Source organism: Lacerta agilis, chromosome 14 (assembly GCF_009819535.1).
Source record: "Lacerta agilis isolate rLacAgi1 chromosome 14, rLacAgi1.pri, whole genome shotgun sequence".
Classification (NCBI taxonomy): domain Eukaryota; kingdom Metazoa; phylum Chordata; class Lepidosauria; order Squamata; family Lacertidae; genus Lacerta; species Lacerta agilis.
The window spans coordinates 25,604,089-25,622,834 of NC_046325.1; the positions used below are offsets into that span (position 1 = coordinate 25,604,089).

Here is an 18,746-nt window from a genome sequence, read left to right on the forward strand (position 1 = left end):
GTGGGACCCAATAGCTTTTTTGCTCTGCTTTTTTGCAGACATTGACAAAGGAAAGGGGAAAGGAGGGAAAGAAGAACAATGATAGGTAGAAGAGGAAGTAATTACAACTGCGAAATGAAAAAAAGTTAGTCTGCTTCCCATGTAAAGCTTGCCTCTACAGTGGTACCTCTACTTACGTTCACCTCCGGTTACGTATCCTTTGGGATACGTGCGCAGCAAACCCCGAAGTATTTTTCTGGGTTTTGTCACGCGTGCATGTGCAGAAGCAGCACCTTCGGATATGCACACCTTGGGATCCGACTGGAGCTCCGGAACGGATCCCGTGCACAACCGGAGGTACCACTGTACTAAGTTCTGTCTGAGAGAGAGAAATGTTTGCAAAATATTGGAATTGATCATCTAAATGACTTTTGTCAACTATTGGTTCACAGGGTTATTCTAGAAACGCCTAGATACATGACCAAGATAACATAGTTGCATAACTTTTTAGGTTATTATAAACTTAATATATTAATGATTAATGGGTTAGTACTTAATAATTTCATGTGCATGCCGCTTAAAGGAATGACTCCAAAAGCCCTCCTACAGAGGCAAACATGTTGGATCAGATCTTTGATCTCTGGAAGCCCTTCCTACGCATGGTTCATGGACTTGAGTCCTCTGCCTGTACACCTTCTGCTGTAAATTTGCTTTGGGGGAAAATGTTGAAGAAATCTGGATGCCATAGCAGATGCATACAGGCCTATTGGGGGCAACAATCTAACACACACATGTTAGTACATACATTTGTGCTCTCTGAGCTGTTTTGTCCAACCGGCTGGTACAGAAGCCAGTTGGCACCAGGCACAGTCTACCTGCAAATGTAATTGATAAGGCCTTTTGTTGCTTCCTTTGTTCCTATGGATGGAGACCATAAAATAGAAAGGAAGGGAGGGAGGGAGGGAGAAAAAAGGGGACTCTTTTTAAAGAGTGGGTCTCATCAGACTGTTGATGGTATTTATCACCTTGGTATGCTATAAGCTTGCTAGCATCTAATTTAAAGTACACCCTATAGTGGCATGTTCAACTGTTGCCATTTACTTTCTATACAAACTGAGTTGCATAGTCAAGTGAGCAAGCCACATACTGGTGACAGGTGACAAACAAAACACCTACCTGACAATATCCCTTCAGCATCCACCAAGTTGATCCAAGATAATTTTTTCTCAAGCTCATGCAACGCAACATCCTCTTCTTTTCTTTTAGCTCTTGCCTACTAGTATTTCATTACTTCTTCACTATTATGCAATTCATTCAGCTGGCATTATTCTGGACCAACTGCTTCCACTTCTAATGCTGAAAGGGAGCATGGACATGTAGTAAAACTTGATCAGTTTTATGAGATCGAAGTATATTTGCAAACTGTGTGGAACTTGAATTCTGCTGTGCGAACTTGCTGGGTTTTGTTTTTTGGTTTCTAGGCTGTATAATTTGTTATTTGCTTGCGCTAAACTCTGAGGATAACAGGCCAAGTCCATCACATTATTTTCTCCAAATCTTGTACACACTTTTTTTGTATTTGCTAACCCTGCCTTTATGTATCCTCTAGGTGGTGGGCAAGTGGAGGTGAAATCTGAGAAACTGGACTTCAAAGATAAGGTGCAATCAAAAATTGGGTCATTAGACAACATCACCCATATGCCTGGAGGAGGAAATAAAAAGGTAAGCATTCTTCCTCTTGCTGTTTTCTGTGCATGAGGAGAAAATCTCACCAAGGTAATAACAGTTAGCAGCATCATTCTCAAGCCCTGCACCCCACCAGTCTCTGATGTTGCTGCTTTGAATCTTGCTTTTTTAAGTCCCCTGTTTTCCCCATGCATTTTCTGTATGCTTCTCTAATGCCTACTAAATGCCTATTATGTTTGCCAGACTAACAGCAAAGGGGTAATTGCTTAGCATCATTCTCCACTTTGTTCCAAAAAAGGGAGCTACCTCAGAGACTAAACTATGTGTTCCATGCAAAATCACTTATTGGAGCTGTGATGTTGATCTTCCCCTCTCCAAGCTGAGGTGATTGAGAGCAGAAAAATAGTGTGGGAAGGAGTGTTCAACCCTTTCCCCACACTGAACAAGCCCCTCCTCCCGGAGGTTTAAAGCATGTTTGTACATAACGTGGTTAGTTCCTTAGCAGCTGCCCACAATGATGGCTGGAGTGGGGTAGGACTTGCCCTTCAGAAGAATTCTTTCCTTCCATACTCTCCAAGAGGCACCTGGGGGTGCGTACAGACATACCTAAAAACAAAGCTTGTGGGCTCTGAAAGCATTGCCATCATGTTATTGCCAGACAAACCTGTTGCTGAGTTTGGAGAAAAGAGAGCTGAAGCAAAAACTGACTGCAGTGTCTTGTGCCGAGCCCTGCGGTATCTCGTCCTGCATTGCATTCCCATAGTGGCCAACCAGATGCCTGTGGGAAGCTGCAAGCAGGCCCTGAATGCAAGCATTCTCCCAACTTTTGATTCCTGGATAAACTAAATGAGAAAGGGAAGTTGGGTGTTCCTGCTTGTTAATTGGTAGGTTGGTGAGCAGACTTACTGGTGTGGCGGTCAGACAAGCACAGTGTGTTGGGGGGGGGGCTGGCATGGGGTGGGGAGGTGATGCTTGCATGGGGCAGCAGCATGTTACATCAGAGACCTCCTTCACTTCCCTTTTCTCATTCCTAGTTCCTTTTGTCATGTTTTGGTGATTTCAGCTTTTCCACAAGTGAGCCTGCCTGTTGGTAGACTGTTCCTTTAATGAGTGCATTTAATGAGCCTGCCTGTTGGTAGACTGGTTACAGGTAGGTAAACGTGTTGGTCTGCCATAATCAAAACAAAATAAAAAATAAAAAAAATCGTTCCAGTAGCACCTTAGAGACCAACTAAGTTTGTTCTTGGTATGAGCTTTCATGTGCATGCCTCAGATATCTGAAGAGGTGTGCTTGCGCACGAAAGCTCATACCAAGAACAAACTTAGTTGGTCTCTAAGGTGCTACTGGAAGGATTTTTTATTTTATTGGTAGACTGTTTCTTTAATGAGTGCATTTGCTATCTGCCAAGATCTTGGAAGGAAATTCCTCTCCAACTAGGGATGTAAGTTAGGTTGACCTTGCCTTTGGAGATACAGGATAAGTTAGTCTTTCTAGCGAGCGATCCTACTGATTAAACAGATGGAGCTTCACGGTAAGTTCAGTTTCCCCTTTAATCACACAGCTATATCATTGGTGCTTTACATAATTTTTTTTAAAAAGCAGAAAGTCTAAAGCATGGGAAAGGGGCAGCAACGAATGTGGTGTTTGCAATGGAGGTAAGTATGCCTGTTGATTTGCAGCATAAAGGAGGGGGAAACCAGGCTCACATCATTGGAGAAATTAACGTGTCGGCTGCCATTTTTAGGTACGTCTGTATGCGCCCAGAGGGAGGCAAAGGTTTCAAATGGAGCAAGGAGGAGGAGGGGTCTTTGATTGCTTGGCTATGTTTGCTACTACAGTCAAGACTGATGTCTGTTGCTGTGGTCTAGATATCATTTTCATAAGGTATACTTGAGGCCTTTTAACATTTCACAAAGTCCCTGCCTTGCTCTCAGAAGGCCCTTCTCAACTTTTTTCGTTTAAAAAGAAAGGGCCCATTGACCATTACCTGCTCACATATTGCTGGTATCCAGGTTGCTGAGATATTTAATGTGGCAGAGCAGCCTATTCTGTTGGTCCCTCCATAGGATGCAAATACTGCCAACTGGAGTGGTCATCCCAGGAAGACTGATAAAATGATGAATCAGCACAGTAATTCTGTTAAGGCGGACCTTCCTCATTGAGGTCATATAATATACTTAGAAGTTAATTGCACAATTAGCTGTTTTCCCTGGAGCAGGCTTGCCTGCTTACTGTGCATCTGGGAATATCAAGTCCCTAAATCATTCCACTTCAGAATAGGATTGCCAGCTTTTCAGCTGGCCCCTATATGTGTTCCTTTAATAGCGGCTTCATGTACAAACATTAACAGGTGGCAATATTCATTTCCATGCTATGAAAAGGTTTGCCCACTGCTTTCTGTGTATCAAGCTGCTGTTAAAAGCACAAGAGCAGTCCAGACTGGGTTATTTTTCCTCATAAATTGGCAACCCAGTTCAGGCAGCTTATGCACAAAAAGCTCTGGATGCATCATAGGTTTTGAAAACCCATTTGGAGAGTGATTCACGTATACCAGTTAATTCTGTTTGTTTATTTGTTTGTTTGTTTGTATTTGCCTCATCTGTTGTGCCTGTCTTGGGGAGGGAGGCTCTACTCACATGCATTTCAGCCCCTTCCTCTCAGATGCATCTCATTTTAGTAGCCTTAGAAAACTTTCTAGCTCTCATTGGCTCCTTCCAGTGAATGTGCTGGCTTCTGATGGAGGAACCTCTCCGCTTCCTTATCCTTCTCTCAGTGTCATTCACACATCTGAGCATCCACCTCTTTCACTCCCCCTTTCTCCTCTTTTTCTGCATTTCCTGGACCACAGCTGGGCTTTTGTAGCATATCAGAGAAGGCAAGCCTTGCAGGCACTGTGAGCATAAGTATGACTTTTGACCCACTTAGATGGCCCTATGCTCCAGGCACAGGAAGAGGAATCCATGAATGGCAAGCAGCATGATGAACATAGTTAAAGAGGGCAGAGAATTCATGAGAGTGAGAAGGATAGCACTGTTCTCTCCCCCACTGATTCTCTTCCCCAAGAGACAAGTTTAAACTTTGGAATAGTTCCATTGTTATATTAGCTATCTGCTCAGGCTTAGTGACCATTCTGTAGTTGTGCCCTGAGACAGCCAGGGCGTCTAGAAGGAATCCTAATGCTAATGAAGTGTGAGCATCTGTTTTTATTGGGAACAGTAAAGAATATGGAAAACATTAGAGGTCCTCTGCTTTAGTAGCATCCCTGCACCAGCCATCACCAAGCTATGTAACTTCATCTCACAATAAGTTGTTGCTTTAAGCAAAAAAACCCTGCTGTCACCACCTGATAAGAAAGGGGAGGGGGAGGTAGACTCTAGATACCCACGCCTCTAAAGATTTCTGCTTCTACAACTGTGGAATGGGGGTCTACATAAGACCCCAGCTACCCCCGATCATTTGCTGGTGTTCCTGGGATTGCTTAGGGGTCTGGGAAGACTCTGGCTATCTCTAATGTAGTGGCACAGAGGCTGTAAACGGAGCTCTCTTTCCTCTGCAGAGCCCTTAGCACTTAGTGAGTTGAGTTGAGTAGGCGGGCCCAGGTGCAAGCTCCAACCACCTCCTCAGCACTTCTGGCTAATGAGAGAGGAGATCCAGAGGATAAAGGTTGTATCAAAGTTAAGGCCTTATGAGAATAACTAATTTTTTTATTTAAAAAGGCACCTATGGCGACAACAGTAGAATACAAGGGCAAGAATTAACCCTGCTTTTTGTGAAGGCAGAGTTAAGATTGGCAATTGGACAAAGCTTTCTTCCCCACTAGAATTATTTTTTTGGTAAAAATCATTTGACCCTGCTTTCCAGAAGAGGCGTTAACCCATGCCTGTATGTTCCACTCCTCTGCTGACTGACAATGGCAAAATTCACCAGCCATCTGCTGAGTGGTATGAGACATATCGGAGTGCACGCCATCTTTATTCTCTAGCTCTTGCATTCTCCATCTCTGGTTCCTGTACCTTCTTCTGCACGCTGCAGTTATATTCCTGATGCTCTGTCCTCCTCCAATTCTATATGTCCCTCCCTCCCCATTGAAGATTTTTGGTTTCATGTCATCTTATTTGACGATGCTATTTTGCATCCCACTGACCTTCTCCACCCACATGCAGAGAGAGAAGGGCAAGGAAGACACGAACGGTGCTCAAAACTGCCCCAATAAGACTGGGCCTCCTTCCCCCATCACGGAGCCCTCCATCCCTGAGGAGAGCCCACTCCCCGACTTGCACCCATGTGATGCCAGTAAGTAGTTACCTGTTCTCATGAGCTTTGTGAGAGCTAGATGGGAATCAGATACCCAGAGCTTGGAGGGTGTGGGGTGGGAAGGCATCATACTAGTTTTCTCTGATTTTGTTAGATTGAAAACCTGGTGTCCTGTACTAACCCTAGCAGCTTAATGTGAAAAAAAACCCTGTACCTTAAAAATATTTTGGACTACCAGACCTCTATCATCATCTCACTTATCTGCAGTCTAGTGGCTGCTGTGATCTTTCCTCTGGCATGGTTTCAAGATAAGGGATGCCCAATTTGATAGGAGACTCGATTTCTTTGTCTGAAAACATTCATAAATGTATTTGGTTAGGTCACCTTTTCATAACATGGTAGTACAGTTCTGGGAGAAGCTGCTTTTGAAAAAAGTGACATTTTTGTATGTTCCATTTCATGGGCTCATAGCACACAGTTTGCATACAACTTCTGTCTATAGGTTGTATAAAGCAATGTAGGATTCCTAGATCAAGGAAACGTGGATATCAATATATTTTTTAATTTAAAAAATGTCAGCCAAGCAAATGGGTGGGACTGCCCTTATAACAACATACTAAAAATTGAGAGCCTGGATTTTCCTAATTCTGAGCATACACCAGTGTTTTGCCAAAGCAGCGGCGATGGAGAGAAGAGGAGCTGCGGCTGAACGAACCACTTTGGCATACCAGTCAAACGCTATTGAAGGTATAGCTGAAGTGGGTGTGGGAAAACAGCATCCACTCCCTCCACTTTTCCCTGTCCTACTCTCTCATTCTGACCTGCCGATGTCTCTCATTCCAGATTGAGAGCCACAAGCTGACCTTTCGTGAGAACGCCAAAGCCAAGACTGACCATGGAGCTGAAATTGTCTACAAATCACCCACTGTATCTGGAGATGCCTCCCCACGGCGCCTTAGCAACGTCTCCTCTACTGGAAGCATCAACATGGTGGACTCCCCACAGCTGGCCACATTGGCCGATGAAGTGTCTGCTTCCCTGGCCAAGCAGGGCTTGTGATTGTGTTAAAGTGGGTGGAGAGAATAAGAAGAGAAGAATCCACTCTGGCCTTTCTTCCTCTGTTCCGTTTTACATCTTCATTCCCCACCATTCCTTAATTTATTTCGTTTTTTATATTAATGGGCTAACTCTTTTAACCTGGTTCCCAGTCCCCCTTGCCATTTATTCATCTGTAGTCTCAGGATTTCAAAATTAGTAACAGTGTGAAAACAAAGATTTCTTACTATATCTGTCTAGAGAAAGACATCATTTCACCACTTGCTCCTAAACAAAAGGAAATGTAATTGTTAGGAAAATTTGTGCTGCAGCTAACCAAGTTGGTCCCCAGGAACAGAGAAAAGAGCCTATATTGCTGTGGGATTGTTTAGTAACCTTCAAGAACACCTGCTGTTTTGCATTTTGTTACAGGTATGTGTGATAGTGTAGGTCTAAAGCAGATATCAACTGCATACACAGGATTTGCAGTGTGAAATATCCCCTACTTCAGTCCTCAGGGAATTAGTCTTCAGTATCTCATCTCTGCATGGGGATGTTTTTATGCTGGAAAGGGTGCAAATGCCCAATTTGCCACAGGCATATGCCTTTTATTTTAAGTTTTCTTGAATGGAGTTTGGCTAGAGCCATACCACTGCATGCAAGGCCCAATGCATTGGCCCGATAGCTTTGAATTACAAGAGCAAACAGCATTGAAATCCTGCCAGCTCCCTCACACTATGTTTCAACTGATGCATACTGAGGAGCAAGCTGACGCTTGCCTCATGCGATTCCCCTTTGGGGACAGTTTTTGCAAATGTAGGGACATTAAAAGCAAATTTTCATACTATTTGACTATATTACTACCACTTTTCTCCCCTCTTCCACTTGCCTGCCTTCTTTCTCATCTTTCCAGCCTAAAAAATGCCACAAGTTCCATGCCCGTCTCTTTGCTCTTGCTGTAACATTGGCAGGTTGGCTCAAAGGACTTGGTAGGCGTTCTTGGGGGAGGGGAGCAAGGAGGTTTGTGGGTTTCAGATTTGCTCCTTGTGTTCAGTCTGATAAGCATGGCTGTTTCTCTTGGTTTTCATGACAAAATTGTGGTCGTACGTAGAAATTTGTGAGGTAGAGGTGTGGTTCTAGGTTTTTTTTTTGTTAAATGAGATAGGTGCACTTAAGTGCAAGTGCATGGGGGAAGAAGGGTAACTTCCTGGAAGGGTGTGCATGTGGGAATAGGTGCACCTTTTAGAATAAAGAGTCTTTCATAATAGTTGCATATATCTGATGCTCTCTTCATCGCATGCATGTTTGTTCCTCAGTACATGCATCTGTGGAAGAAGTATCACAAATCATAGACACCAAAAGGTTTCGTTATCACCTCCAATACAATGCTTTTCCGTGAAGATTGTTCACCCTTTCAGTTATGAGTAATCAAGCATTGCTCATGTAGTATGAACAAGTCCCCAAACGTGGGTGTGCATGCTCCAAGGGAAACCTACAACACAATGCAACCAACAGGAACAATTTCCCATATTTTCTGAAAAGGTATCAGAGAATTCAAGTTTTCACAGGTTGGTGGGGGAGTCCAAAACTAGCACACTGTGCGGAAGTGTCTGAATAATGACTGTTTCTGAACATAACCTGCATATGTGTACTGGCTCAAGAAGCTATCATACTAGCAGAAAGAGCTCTTTCCCTCACCTGTCAAAGTTGGAAGACCAATTGCATTTGTAGTACAGATTCCAGGGTCGTCCTTACAAACCCTTTCCCCCTTGCAGTTTAAAAAACATTTTCGGTACGAGTTGTAGCTGTACATCTACCTAGGCTAAGTGAAAATAATTTAATTTCAGAGAGTACTTTGCCTTTTGTGAATGGCTATTCCTTCATCAGCTGATAGAATCTCTCTCTCGCCTGCCCTCCCAAATTTCCATCCTTCAGATATGAATTCCCAAGCAACATAGGCTTCACAAAACATAGCCTAGTTTATTGGAGTACCACCTGAAACACCAAACAGCAACAGAGCTCCTATTAGAATTATTACACAATCTATTGCATGAATGGTTGTAAATAATACAGATTTTATAAGGCAGTCCACCACCACACATACATTACACAGTTGGAATTGTGTGGATGTGTTTGGGAATTTCCAAGTGAGAGCGTAAGTTGGTTTAAGTAAAACAAAACACACAAATCCAAGCGGGGTGGGAATCTCAAATTGGTGATAGCATACATGGCTTTTTAACAGCAAGTTGACAAATATGGCAACAGAGGCCTGATCCTCAGAGCTAGGTCCAATAAGGAACTGTGGTGTAGGTTTACAGCATAGTATTTAAAGCTTGGTAAGGTGTATATTATCTGAGTTTGCCAAACTGATGGTGGTTATTGATGACTGGGTGGCAGCCTCTAAGTGAACCAGGTGTCTTGTCATTGGTGCAGAAGATTCTGCAACAGATAAGGATCATAGTATGCAGAATTAGAATCATAGACCTTGTAGAGTTGGGAGGATGGCGCTCAGTGATTAGGAATTTCCTTTTCCTGTTCTCTCCATTTCCTCAAATAGTCTTGCTACCCAACATGTGCATCTGTTTTTGTACCAGGGTGGGGAATCTGGCACGGAGGTGCTGCTAGTCCACAGCTCCCATCATCCCTGATCATTGACCATGTTGTTGGGGTCTGGTAGGGAGTCAAGTCTACCTTCTTCTGAAAAGCTACTGGTCCCGCACCTCCATATGATGGTAGACTCAACTCCCCATCTGCCCAAGCCAGCATAGTAAATGGTCAGGAATGATGGAAGCTATAGACCACCAGCAGCTGGAAGGCCACAGCCCCACTGCTGCCACATAATTATTCCAAAACCCCACACCATTGTGAAACAAATCTTCTGTACCTTAGATAGAGAAGCCTTGGTATTTGTACAATGCCCCAGACCTAGGCATTCAAGGATATTGGAGGAATGTTTGTGGAAACTGCAGCTGCTCAAAAGAAACCCCAAAGTGGTAGAGAATATTTGGGGGGAAACTTGCAAAGCGGGCTTCTATTTCTAAGTGGTGGTGGTAAGAAAAATCTTAAAAAACTTTCTTTGCATGTTTTTCTGAGAAAATGTCTGACGCGTTCAAATTTCAAGCCGACGCCAGTTGCTAAACTTAATACATTCCTTGTGAGATAAGACACCTTGAAGATGGGCTGTGTGCATGTGTTTTTGTCCTTGTTAGGCTGAGTTGGGACTAAGGCTTTCTGCTTTCGGAGTACTACCTTGTAAAGTCTGTTGCTGCCTTTGCTTGCTTATTGTTTTGAGCCATGGATAAAATCAGTTCAACTAATTGTTGGGAAGTATAGATTGTCCATTGTTTCTGTAAGCAAAAGTATTTTGTGGAATGAAGTTAAAAAAAAGTTGAGTAAGTTGTAAGATGGAGGATGGGATAGCGTGGGAGAGGAACAGATTGGGTTCAAGAATGTTACTTTGTTGGCTATATCACTACTGCAGTACCAATGTGGTAGCCAGGGTTCTTCAGACTGATCAGCATATTGGTCACCTTTCAACAATTTCCATTAACTCTTATGATACTGTATTTAAGTAATACGATACAACTGCAGGCTTTATTTTTAAGGATGTGAGGAAGCTTAATATGCCTGAAGTGAACAAATGTGAGATTTTTTCCCACTGAGAGCATATACCATGTCATTGAGATTCTTTTCTGTTTGCATTAGGGATTGAGCTAGGGCTGGAAAAACATAATCTTTTGTCAGTTTTTGTATTGGCTTAAGCTGTAAATAAAACAATAACCCTCTTTATTCAGTATGAAGCAAAACAAAACAAAACAAAAAAACCAGTTATATTTGAGATCATTTGACTCCCTGATTCTCCTGAATATTAACAGCCCTTTCAGTCATCCATTTATTTCACTGCTCAAATCTTTCCCTTCCCCATTGAAACATTCTGAGTTATTTCCCCCCACCCCAAATTTAGCCATCAATCTAAGTCACAATATCTGTTTTCAAACATAGGTTTTGATTGTCTTTATGGCTCATTTTAGGACGCATAATGGCATCAGTTTTATAGAGGGTTAGACCCATGAGGGTTCCAATCGAGGGCCATGTTGAATTGACTGGCTGGTGTCTTGTCTTGGTATATAAATATACATATCTAGGGGGTTGGAAAAGTGTTAAAATTTGACAGATGAAAATCATGGTTTTGAAAGTTAATGAGGAAAAAATGGGCTTTTTGTCATGAACTTGAAAGTATGAAAAAGGGACAGTGGAGTTTGGAAGACCCAACAAATTCCCTTTTAAGTTTAACGGGGGTGGGGAAACGGGGTGGGAGGGGGTGGGAAAGGAGTAAGATCTCCATATGATCATCCTAGCTTAGCTACCTGTCTGTGACTGTCCATATTGTACTTGTGTGTTATAACAACTGGTTTACACCGACTGTTGCTGTAAAAGTGAATTTGGAAATAAAGAATTCATTACTACAATATGAAATGAGCTTTGCCTTTGTTGGAGAGAGTGGAGATTGGGGTAGTGCAGGAGTCACACCGTTCTTGTCACAACTAACCAACAGATGTTTGTTAGCACTGTTCCAGTTTCATACACTTAGGCATTTGTAAATTCTTACCACATCATTAAACTAAAAAATGTTCCTGTGAGGATGGTACTTCCAGAACTTGTTTTTAAGCTGAGTTATCATCTGGACAAGACACTCATCCCCACTATAGGCATGGCAAGACCTTTTTGTATTGAGGGCTGTATTCACCCTTGGATAACTCTCCAGGAATCATGTGGCAGTAATGAACATAACAAAAAAAAAAGCGGCTTACATCCTCACCAGGCTGCTGGGCTAGGCTAGGGAGAAAGGTACCCACCTCAGCACCATGGCTACTACCATTTTATTATGTACTGGGGGAAAGCCTGTCTTTGAAAATGCTAGTTTCAAAAAAGAAATTTTAAAAATGGTGATTTAAGGTTTTAATCAGTCAAGATTTTAGTCACATTCTTAAAGCCATTGCTTGCTTTTATTCCTTGATAATTTCAATTGATACCTCTGCATCCTCACTAATCTCTAATAATAGCACTCATCCAACTGTTATTTCCCAAAGAAGAGATTTAGCACACAGTTTTCTTAACTTTTTAATTTTTTTAATCTTTTTTTTTATAAGCACACATTTGTGCTTTGGCCAACAGAATCAAGACATTAAACAAAGATCAGCTTCTCTGAAGAAAAGCGTTTCTATATAACAAGGACATTACACAGCTTGAAGCAGGAAAAGAAATATTTACAAAATACAAGGTGGTTTTTTTCTGGATTTTTCCTTTATAACGCTAAGAGGGTTATTCAGAATTTTCAACCTTATAAATAGAAAAGCACTTAATGCAGAGGGATATGGTAGCATTGGGTTTTTCCTCTTCTTAAAAAGAAATTAACTAGAACAGAACCAAAAACATTAGGTAATGTTGAAAATTGTGAAAAAACCCCAACCATTAAGCAGTTTAGCTACTATTTCGTTACGATTACAAAATGAGAAAAAAATGTATTTTTTTCCTTTTTTGGTGATGTGATTAATACAGAAGACAGGCGCAATGCTAACAACAGGACAGGGACCAACAGCCACACCGCTAGGGGTCAGAAAAACATTACAGATGGATCGGTGTGCAGAATCTGGGAGCCACTGGGGATGTGATGTCAACAGCCTCTTTAAATTAAAAAATAAAACAAAATGATTTTTAAAATTTCCAAACCTGTTGAGCTTGTCAATAGCTAGCCCAAGAAGTTATGAGAAAGAGGAAAGAAAACTTGACGGGAGAAGTTTACTTTTGAACTAAGGGGTGTGTGGAAGTGGAGTTAAGCAGTAGTGGTGAAAAACAAAGTCCTATCTTTCTCCAGAAAAAAAGTTGAAAACAATTTAGATACTCAAACATAGCTTAAAATATAAGATGTAATCTCAAGCAATGCATAGACCATATATTTCTATATAGGGTGGGGGAAAACAATGAATTTTACGACACTTGCTAAAATATGGCTTGTGAATCTGGGGTGGCAAGTTCCTGAATCCTGCTGACATCCCTCTCAGTATTTTAAGGCTTAACACTACTGTATTGCAACTGAGCAGCAGAAGAAATAAAACCTACTGCAACTTTCAGACTAATGGGCAAAGTGCAAAATTAAAAAGGGAATACTGAAGTGTTAATAACTTAACAGCATGTAAAGGGGAGGGGAGAATGACAACTCCCCCCCAAAAAAATTTCTAGATGGGGTGACAGCCTCTTTCCCGCTCCTAACTTGCTACTTGGGGAGGGATTAAGCAGCACAGTATGAGCTGAATAAAACTGATTAAAAAAAAAATCACATCCAGGGTACTGATAGGAAATTGCCTTTTCTTGTACAAATCTTTTAACATGGAGAGATGGTCTGAAAAGCAGCAACAAACAGCAGAACGGATTAATAAATGTAACACAAGGTGAAGGAACTGGAGGGGAAGAGCTTCTTCTTCTTCTTCTAGCCCACAAGGTGGGAAGCCATCTCTTTTGGGTGCAGCTTCAGGGAGAGTTTGCATTGCAAGTGCATTCTAGTGCCACTGCGGCCCAAGAGCAGAAACAGATAGTGAGGGAAGTTGTACTCAGAAGACGTCACTTTTCACCACTAATTTCACTCCACTAAAATCTTGGGGGGAGGGGCACAGTGATGGTGGTAAGGTGAGGAGAACAGACACCGAACAGAAGAAAAAGAAAAAAGGAGAAAGAAAGAAAAGCCTTTCACCAGAGAACCAATTCCAGGGGTCACTTGGCCAGCTTCACCCTCCTGTTTGTGGAGTGTACACCTAAAGCATGGGAAAGGGGAGACAAGTTTGCTCTCCTCATTAGACCACACAGCACTGGATAAAAGGTGTGCGTGACAAGGAAACATGGAAAGAAAGAAAGAAAAATAAAACAGTTTCTAAACTCCTTAAATTCACTAAAAACTGTGAAAATTCCCGGCAGGATGTTTGAATATCAAACGCAGATTTCAGAAGCTTTAATGCCAAGAGTTAGTTTGGTGGATTGCTTTTTGCTCTCATCTTCCTGTCCATCTCTTATCTGTGGGTCGGCCGCTGAACTGTGGCCACGGCCCCTGGATTCCGGTTCTTGAGGCAAGCAAGGGTGGGCGAGGTGGGAGCTCCGTCTGTTTCCCGGGAAGGCTTGCTGCCGGAGGTGCGCCGTGTGGACCGTGAGGCCCGGTCGTGCGGATCCAACTGGTCCTCGCACTCTGTCTTGGGGTTGTAGGACAGTGGGAAGTGGCGTCGTTCCCAGGGCTGTACAGTCTGAAAAGCAAACGAAGACTGGTCAGGGGGGTTCCAACATCGACCTGCACGGCATCCGCACACCCTTTAGAATACATCAAACCATTATCTCTGTAGCTAAGTCCCAGACACACAGTTCACTACAGAAACCTGTACGGCAATATTAATTGAAGCGTTTTCTGAGAAACGTGTTGCCCAGTTGGGAAATGAACGGGAGCTGGGACAGTTAGCACCAACCCTGAATTGGGGCCTTTAGAGTTCTTGCCTTGTCCATTTTTTTCTTGGAAATCTCCAGGAGGTATCCCCCCCAACTTCCCTGGGCAATGTATACATTCTATTCCCATACACAAATATTCCCAATATTTAACCTAAATCCTCCATCCCTGAATCTTCAAGCACTGACAGCAACCTGCTGTTCTTCCAAGAAACGTGCAACAACATCCTTACAGACTTCTCAAAGGATGCGAGTTAAGTGTCTTGACTGAGGCACCCCTCGCCAACACCTGGAACCAGACCACTTCCTATACATCTTTCCTAAATAGTTTTTATCTATCAGGATGGCTGTATTCCACACTGCTGTGCTCCACTCCAGCAGGCTTCAGTTACACCCACTATATCTCATACGCTCTTGTCCACAACTAAGCACTCCTATCTCCTCCTGCCCATCTTGGTTCAGAAGTGTCTGGTAGACCCTTCTGGTGCCCTGAAGATGTTGTTCTAACATTATTCACCATTGGCCATATTAGCTGGGGCTGAGAGCTGTTGTCCGAAATATGTGATAACTCTGGTTGGGGAAGGTTGTTCCATTATCAGCATAAACAAGGGATGGAAGCTGTGGCCCCCCAGAGATTGGCCAAGCTGGCTTATGCGGAAGAGAGTGAAGTCTAACACCAGAAGGCCCCTGGCATAACCTCACCTGTGCACACTGACAGATTGATAGCAGTTTTACTGAGAAACTGCGTCCAGTGCTTTTGTTAAGACATTTTTTGCACACAGATGGACTGGGGAAGGGTCTTACTTACTTACTTACTGCCCAGAAAGTAAAACCCCCACTCTAACTACAGGTGCCCTGGAAACCTATTATTGGACGGTGGGGAGAGAGATTGCCTTCTTCACAGTAGACATTACTTGTCTGTCAACACAACTCATTAATATTACCACCTAGAATGCTAAGCAAAGTCGCAAAGAAACCCACCACCCACCTGTTCATCAAGGCCAGATTCCGGTGTGGAACATCGTGTGTCCTCACTGGACAGATGCCGCATGGAGTCCCGGGACAGAGGGGTGTGGGGACCAGAGAACATGTCTGGGCTGATGGGGCTGCGTGGCGAGTGGGTGTGGGAGACATCAGAATGCGCGTAGCAGTTACCAACATCGGGTGATGCTGGTTGTGGGGTCGAGGGGTTCCCCAGCTGCGGCGTTGTCCGTCCATCTGTGGATCTGTAAGACCTGGAATGACGACAATGCATTTCTTTTCCCCCCTCTGCTTTGAAAAAGGAAGGTGCCAGCATCACATGTTGAAAGCCATGCCTCCAATGGCTTGCATCCAAAAGGCCACCAAAACCCACCCAATAGTGTGCCCTCCCACCTCACTCAATCCAGATTAGTTTCAAGCAGAGCATAGCTGCAGTGCTGGGAAAGGGCAAGGAGAGCAGGTAGATGAAGACAAGCCCCTTTCTTCTCCAAGTCTGACACACTCTTCCTCAACTGCTGCAACCTCTCTGCTCTCATATCCTGACAGATCCCTGCCTTCACCCTAGGTCTCCAGCTCCCTCAAAGGGCTCTGCCCTTTCTCCCCTGCTGTCCCATCGGAACAGCCTTCAAATCCCTCCTACGACCCGCCGCCTCTGGCACAATTCCTTCGTCTTCAGATTCTCCTCCAGCAGTGAGGCACCTCCAGTCAGGGAGTCTAACTGAGGCCCTTTGGCCTGCTAGGCTGTTTGTGCCAAGCCACGCAGATCTGTCCGTCATCCGGTGTCAGGTACAGGGACAGGTTTGGTGCTGCAGCTTCAAACGCAGCACCAAATGCAAGCCGCGACGGAACAATCCCTTGGGAGACGCAGGTTAAATTCAGCACTGTTTGAATTTGGTACTTTTCGCTGCCGTGCTGCTTCCAAAAGCAGTGCAACATAAATGCACCAAATCCAAAAGCAAAAGCTCCCGATTCTTCCTTTGCAGCTGTGGCTTAAATTCAGGTTGTGGCTATACAAGGATCAGGAGCTAAGCAAACTCCCAATTCAAACAGTCTTGCCCGCCTGGAGCAAGAGTCCCGCAGAAGATGGACGCCTTCCAACTCTGGCGAGATCCATTTCCTCACCCCTACCCTACTGTGCCAAAACCCAAGCAAATGTAACTGAAATGAAACACCTGTCAGTTCCCCCGTCTAGCCATGCTGCAGTCTGCCTCCCTCATCCTTCTACTGTACTGTATTCCTTGTGTTGAAGTCTACATTGTGCACACCTGTAAAAGTGCAAAACTCGCAGAACTGTTGTGTCGCCAATCCCAGGCAAATAATGTCAGTTGCCAGTGCCTGTTAATAACCTGGCTGCCATTTTCTAGCCCATGCAAGAGGGGGTTGTGGCCTTCCAAATATTGTTGGATCCAAACTCCCATCAGCCCCAGTCAGGATGGTCCATTAAATGGTCTGGGATGATGGAAATCTTAAAATACTCTAAAGGGCTGCAGTTTCCTCAACCAGGCTCTGAAAGAACCAGAGTTCCTGAAAGCAGCCCCTCCTTCTAGCCTCAGACATTGGTGCCTTCTATCTTCTTCCAACAAGCAAATACCAGAACATCGCCACATCTCAAGATAGACACTGCCTGTGCGGCAATACCGAGGAACACAGAAATTAAGTTGCCCACCACCAAGGCATTTGGGCTTATAGAATCACAGAAATGCAGAGTTGGAAGGGAGGGTCATCTAGTCCAACCCCCTAAAGAGCTAAACTCTGCAAATTCACAATGAAAAGAATAAGCCATTCACTCAAAACCTTACAGGGTGATTACTGGAAACATGTTATGTAGAGGGGTAGTTCAGATTTAACTTCCAAACTGTGGTTTGTAATTAGGTGCTCGAGCCTAGGGCTCAGGCACTCTGTCCTTCCTTTTGGGTGCGGCAGTTCTCTTTCTCATTTCCTGGTTTGAGACAAACCATAGGTTTGTTTTGTTCAAATGGGCAAGATATGGTTAAATTTCTCCTGCAAACAAGGACTGGTTATCAGGATCAAACCCTGCTTTCCAAAGCAAGTTGCTGTTCGAATGGAATGGTAAACAGTGCTTAGTGTCCAATCAGGGTAGGATTGGACCCAGAGGCTGCACTCACAAATGAGGCACCTCAGATTGTTTCAGCCGCTGTCCTGTTTCCTTCCTGTCTGCTGGCTAGTACTGTGGGTGTTGTCTTTGACCTGTCAAGTTCTAAAAGGCTTCTGAGTAGTGCTGGCATTCTCCTTTACTGGAGGCTGGCCAACTCTGAGCATCTGCTGGAACCCAGAATCACAGAATTAAAGAGTTGGAAGGGACCCTGAGGGTCATCTAGTCCAAGCCCTCGCAATGCAGGATTCTCAACTAAAGCATCCATGACAGATGGCCATCCAGCCTCTGCTCAGAAACCTCAAAGGAAGGAGAATCCATCAGCTTCCAAGGCAGTCTGCTCCACTGTTGGAACAGCTCTTACTTTCAGAAAGTTCTTCCTGATATTTCGATCTCAGATCCTAGGCTGCAGAGGAGGAGAAAACAAGCTTGCTCCATTCTCCCCAAGACAGCCTTTTAGATATTTGGAGGTATTTATAGGCTGAAACAGCAGCTGCCCTTACCTGCTGCCCCGCCGCTGAGGCGGCATAGTTGTGCTCCAAAGCCACCTTGCCCGTTCCGACTCCTCACACTTGGCGTGGAGAGTGGCAAAGGCTGAGTCGGACAGATCCTCTATCTGGAAGAGAAATCATGTGAGGTTAGCACTGAGATAGTCTCCAAAGCTTCTCTGGTTTGAATGAAGGAGGCTGTACAAAACACCACCTGGCACACCATAAAGATGTCCAGGCACAGCAGCTGTTCTGACAATCCCACTAGTTTCTGTGAGCACACATTTGAGGCAACAGAAGTTGGGCGAGGGCTCATTTGTTCCAATTCAAAACTCACTTTGCCCATGCAACAAACCCCACAGTTTGATCAGGAAACATTCATATACAGCAAGGCCCAATTTTAGGAGGTGATGAGCTATGCTGCAGCAGAAACACCCTCCTCCAGTTCTGAAAACTGATTTAGGTCTCTCAGGTGTGCTTTTTATCCGTATCCTGGCAGTGAGAGGCTGGAGCGGCCTTCTTGCAAAGAACATCAGTATTCTACCTGGGACGGTACTTATGTAGGGCAAGGAGCACAGTAAATCTTAATTTATTTAATTTGGAATGAAAGAGTGAATGAATGATGCCCCCATCTGCTCAGTTATTCCACATACCAAACCCAAACTTCAGAAAGCTGCTGCTTTTCAACTGTCAGACAACATTTGGAAATGAAACAAAATTTTGATGG

At 43.8% G+C, this 18,746-nt stretch overlaps 2 protein-coding genes across 23 annotated transcripts in view; one reads left to right on the forward strand and one right to left on the reverse strand.

The window, feature by feature from the left end:
• Positions 1 to 7,033, forward strand: part of MAPT (microtubule associated protein tau) — a 76,452-nt gene extending 69,419 nt beyond the window's left edge. For 18 of the 19 annotated variants that reach the window (XM_033169866.1, XM_033169867.1, XM_033169876.1 and 15 more), the window contains 2 exons: positions 1,589 to 1,701; positions 6,764 to 7,033. In XM_033169866.1, coding sequence (XP_033025757.1) covers positions 1,589 to 1,701; positions 6,764 to 6,979 — 329 coding nt within the window. In that variant the 3' untranslated portion in view covers positions 6,980 to 7,033. Of the gene's footprint in view, positions 1 to 1,588; positions 1,702 to 5,829; positions 5,960 to 6,763 lie in introns of all 19 variants that reach the window. The other variant, XM_033169859.1, reaches the window with a different exon arrangement.
• Positions 7,034 to 12,063: 5,030 nt separating this feature from the next.
• Positions 12,064 to 18,746, reverse strand: part of KANSL1 (KAT8 regulatory NSL complex subunit 1) — a 145,254-nt gene continuing 138,571 nt past the window's right edge. For all 4 annotated transcript variants that reach the window (XM_033169854.1, XM_033169855.1, XM_033169856.1 and 1 more), the window contains 3 exons: positions 18,035 to 18,147; positions 15,426 to 15,672; positions 12,064 to 14,244 (listed from right to left, as the gene is read on the reverse strand). In XM_033169854.1, the coding sequence (XP_033025745.1) occupies positions 14,017 to 14,244; positions 15,426 to 15,672; positions 18,035 to 18,147 (588 nt within the window). In that variant the 3' untranslated portion in view covers positions 12,064 to 14,016. The remainder of the gene's footprint in view (positions 14,245 to 15,425; positions 15,673 to 18,034; positions 18,148 to 18,746) is intronic.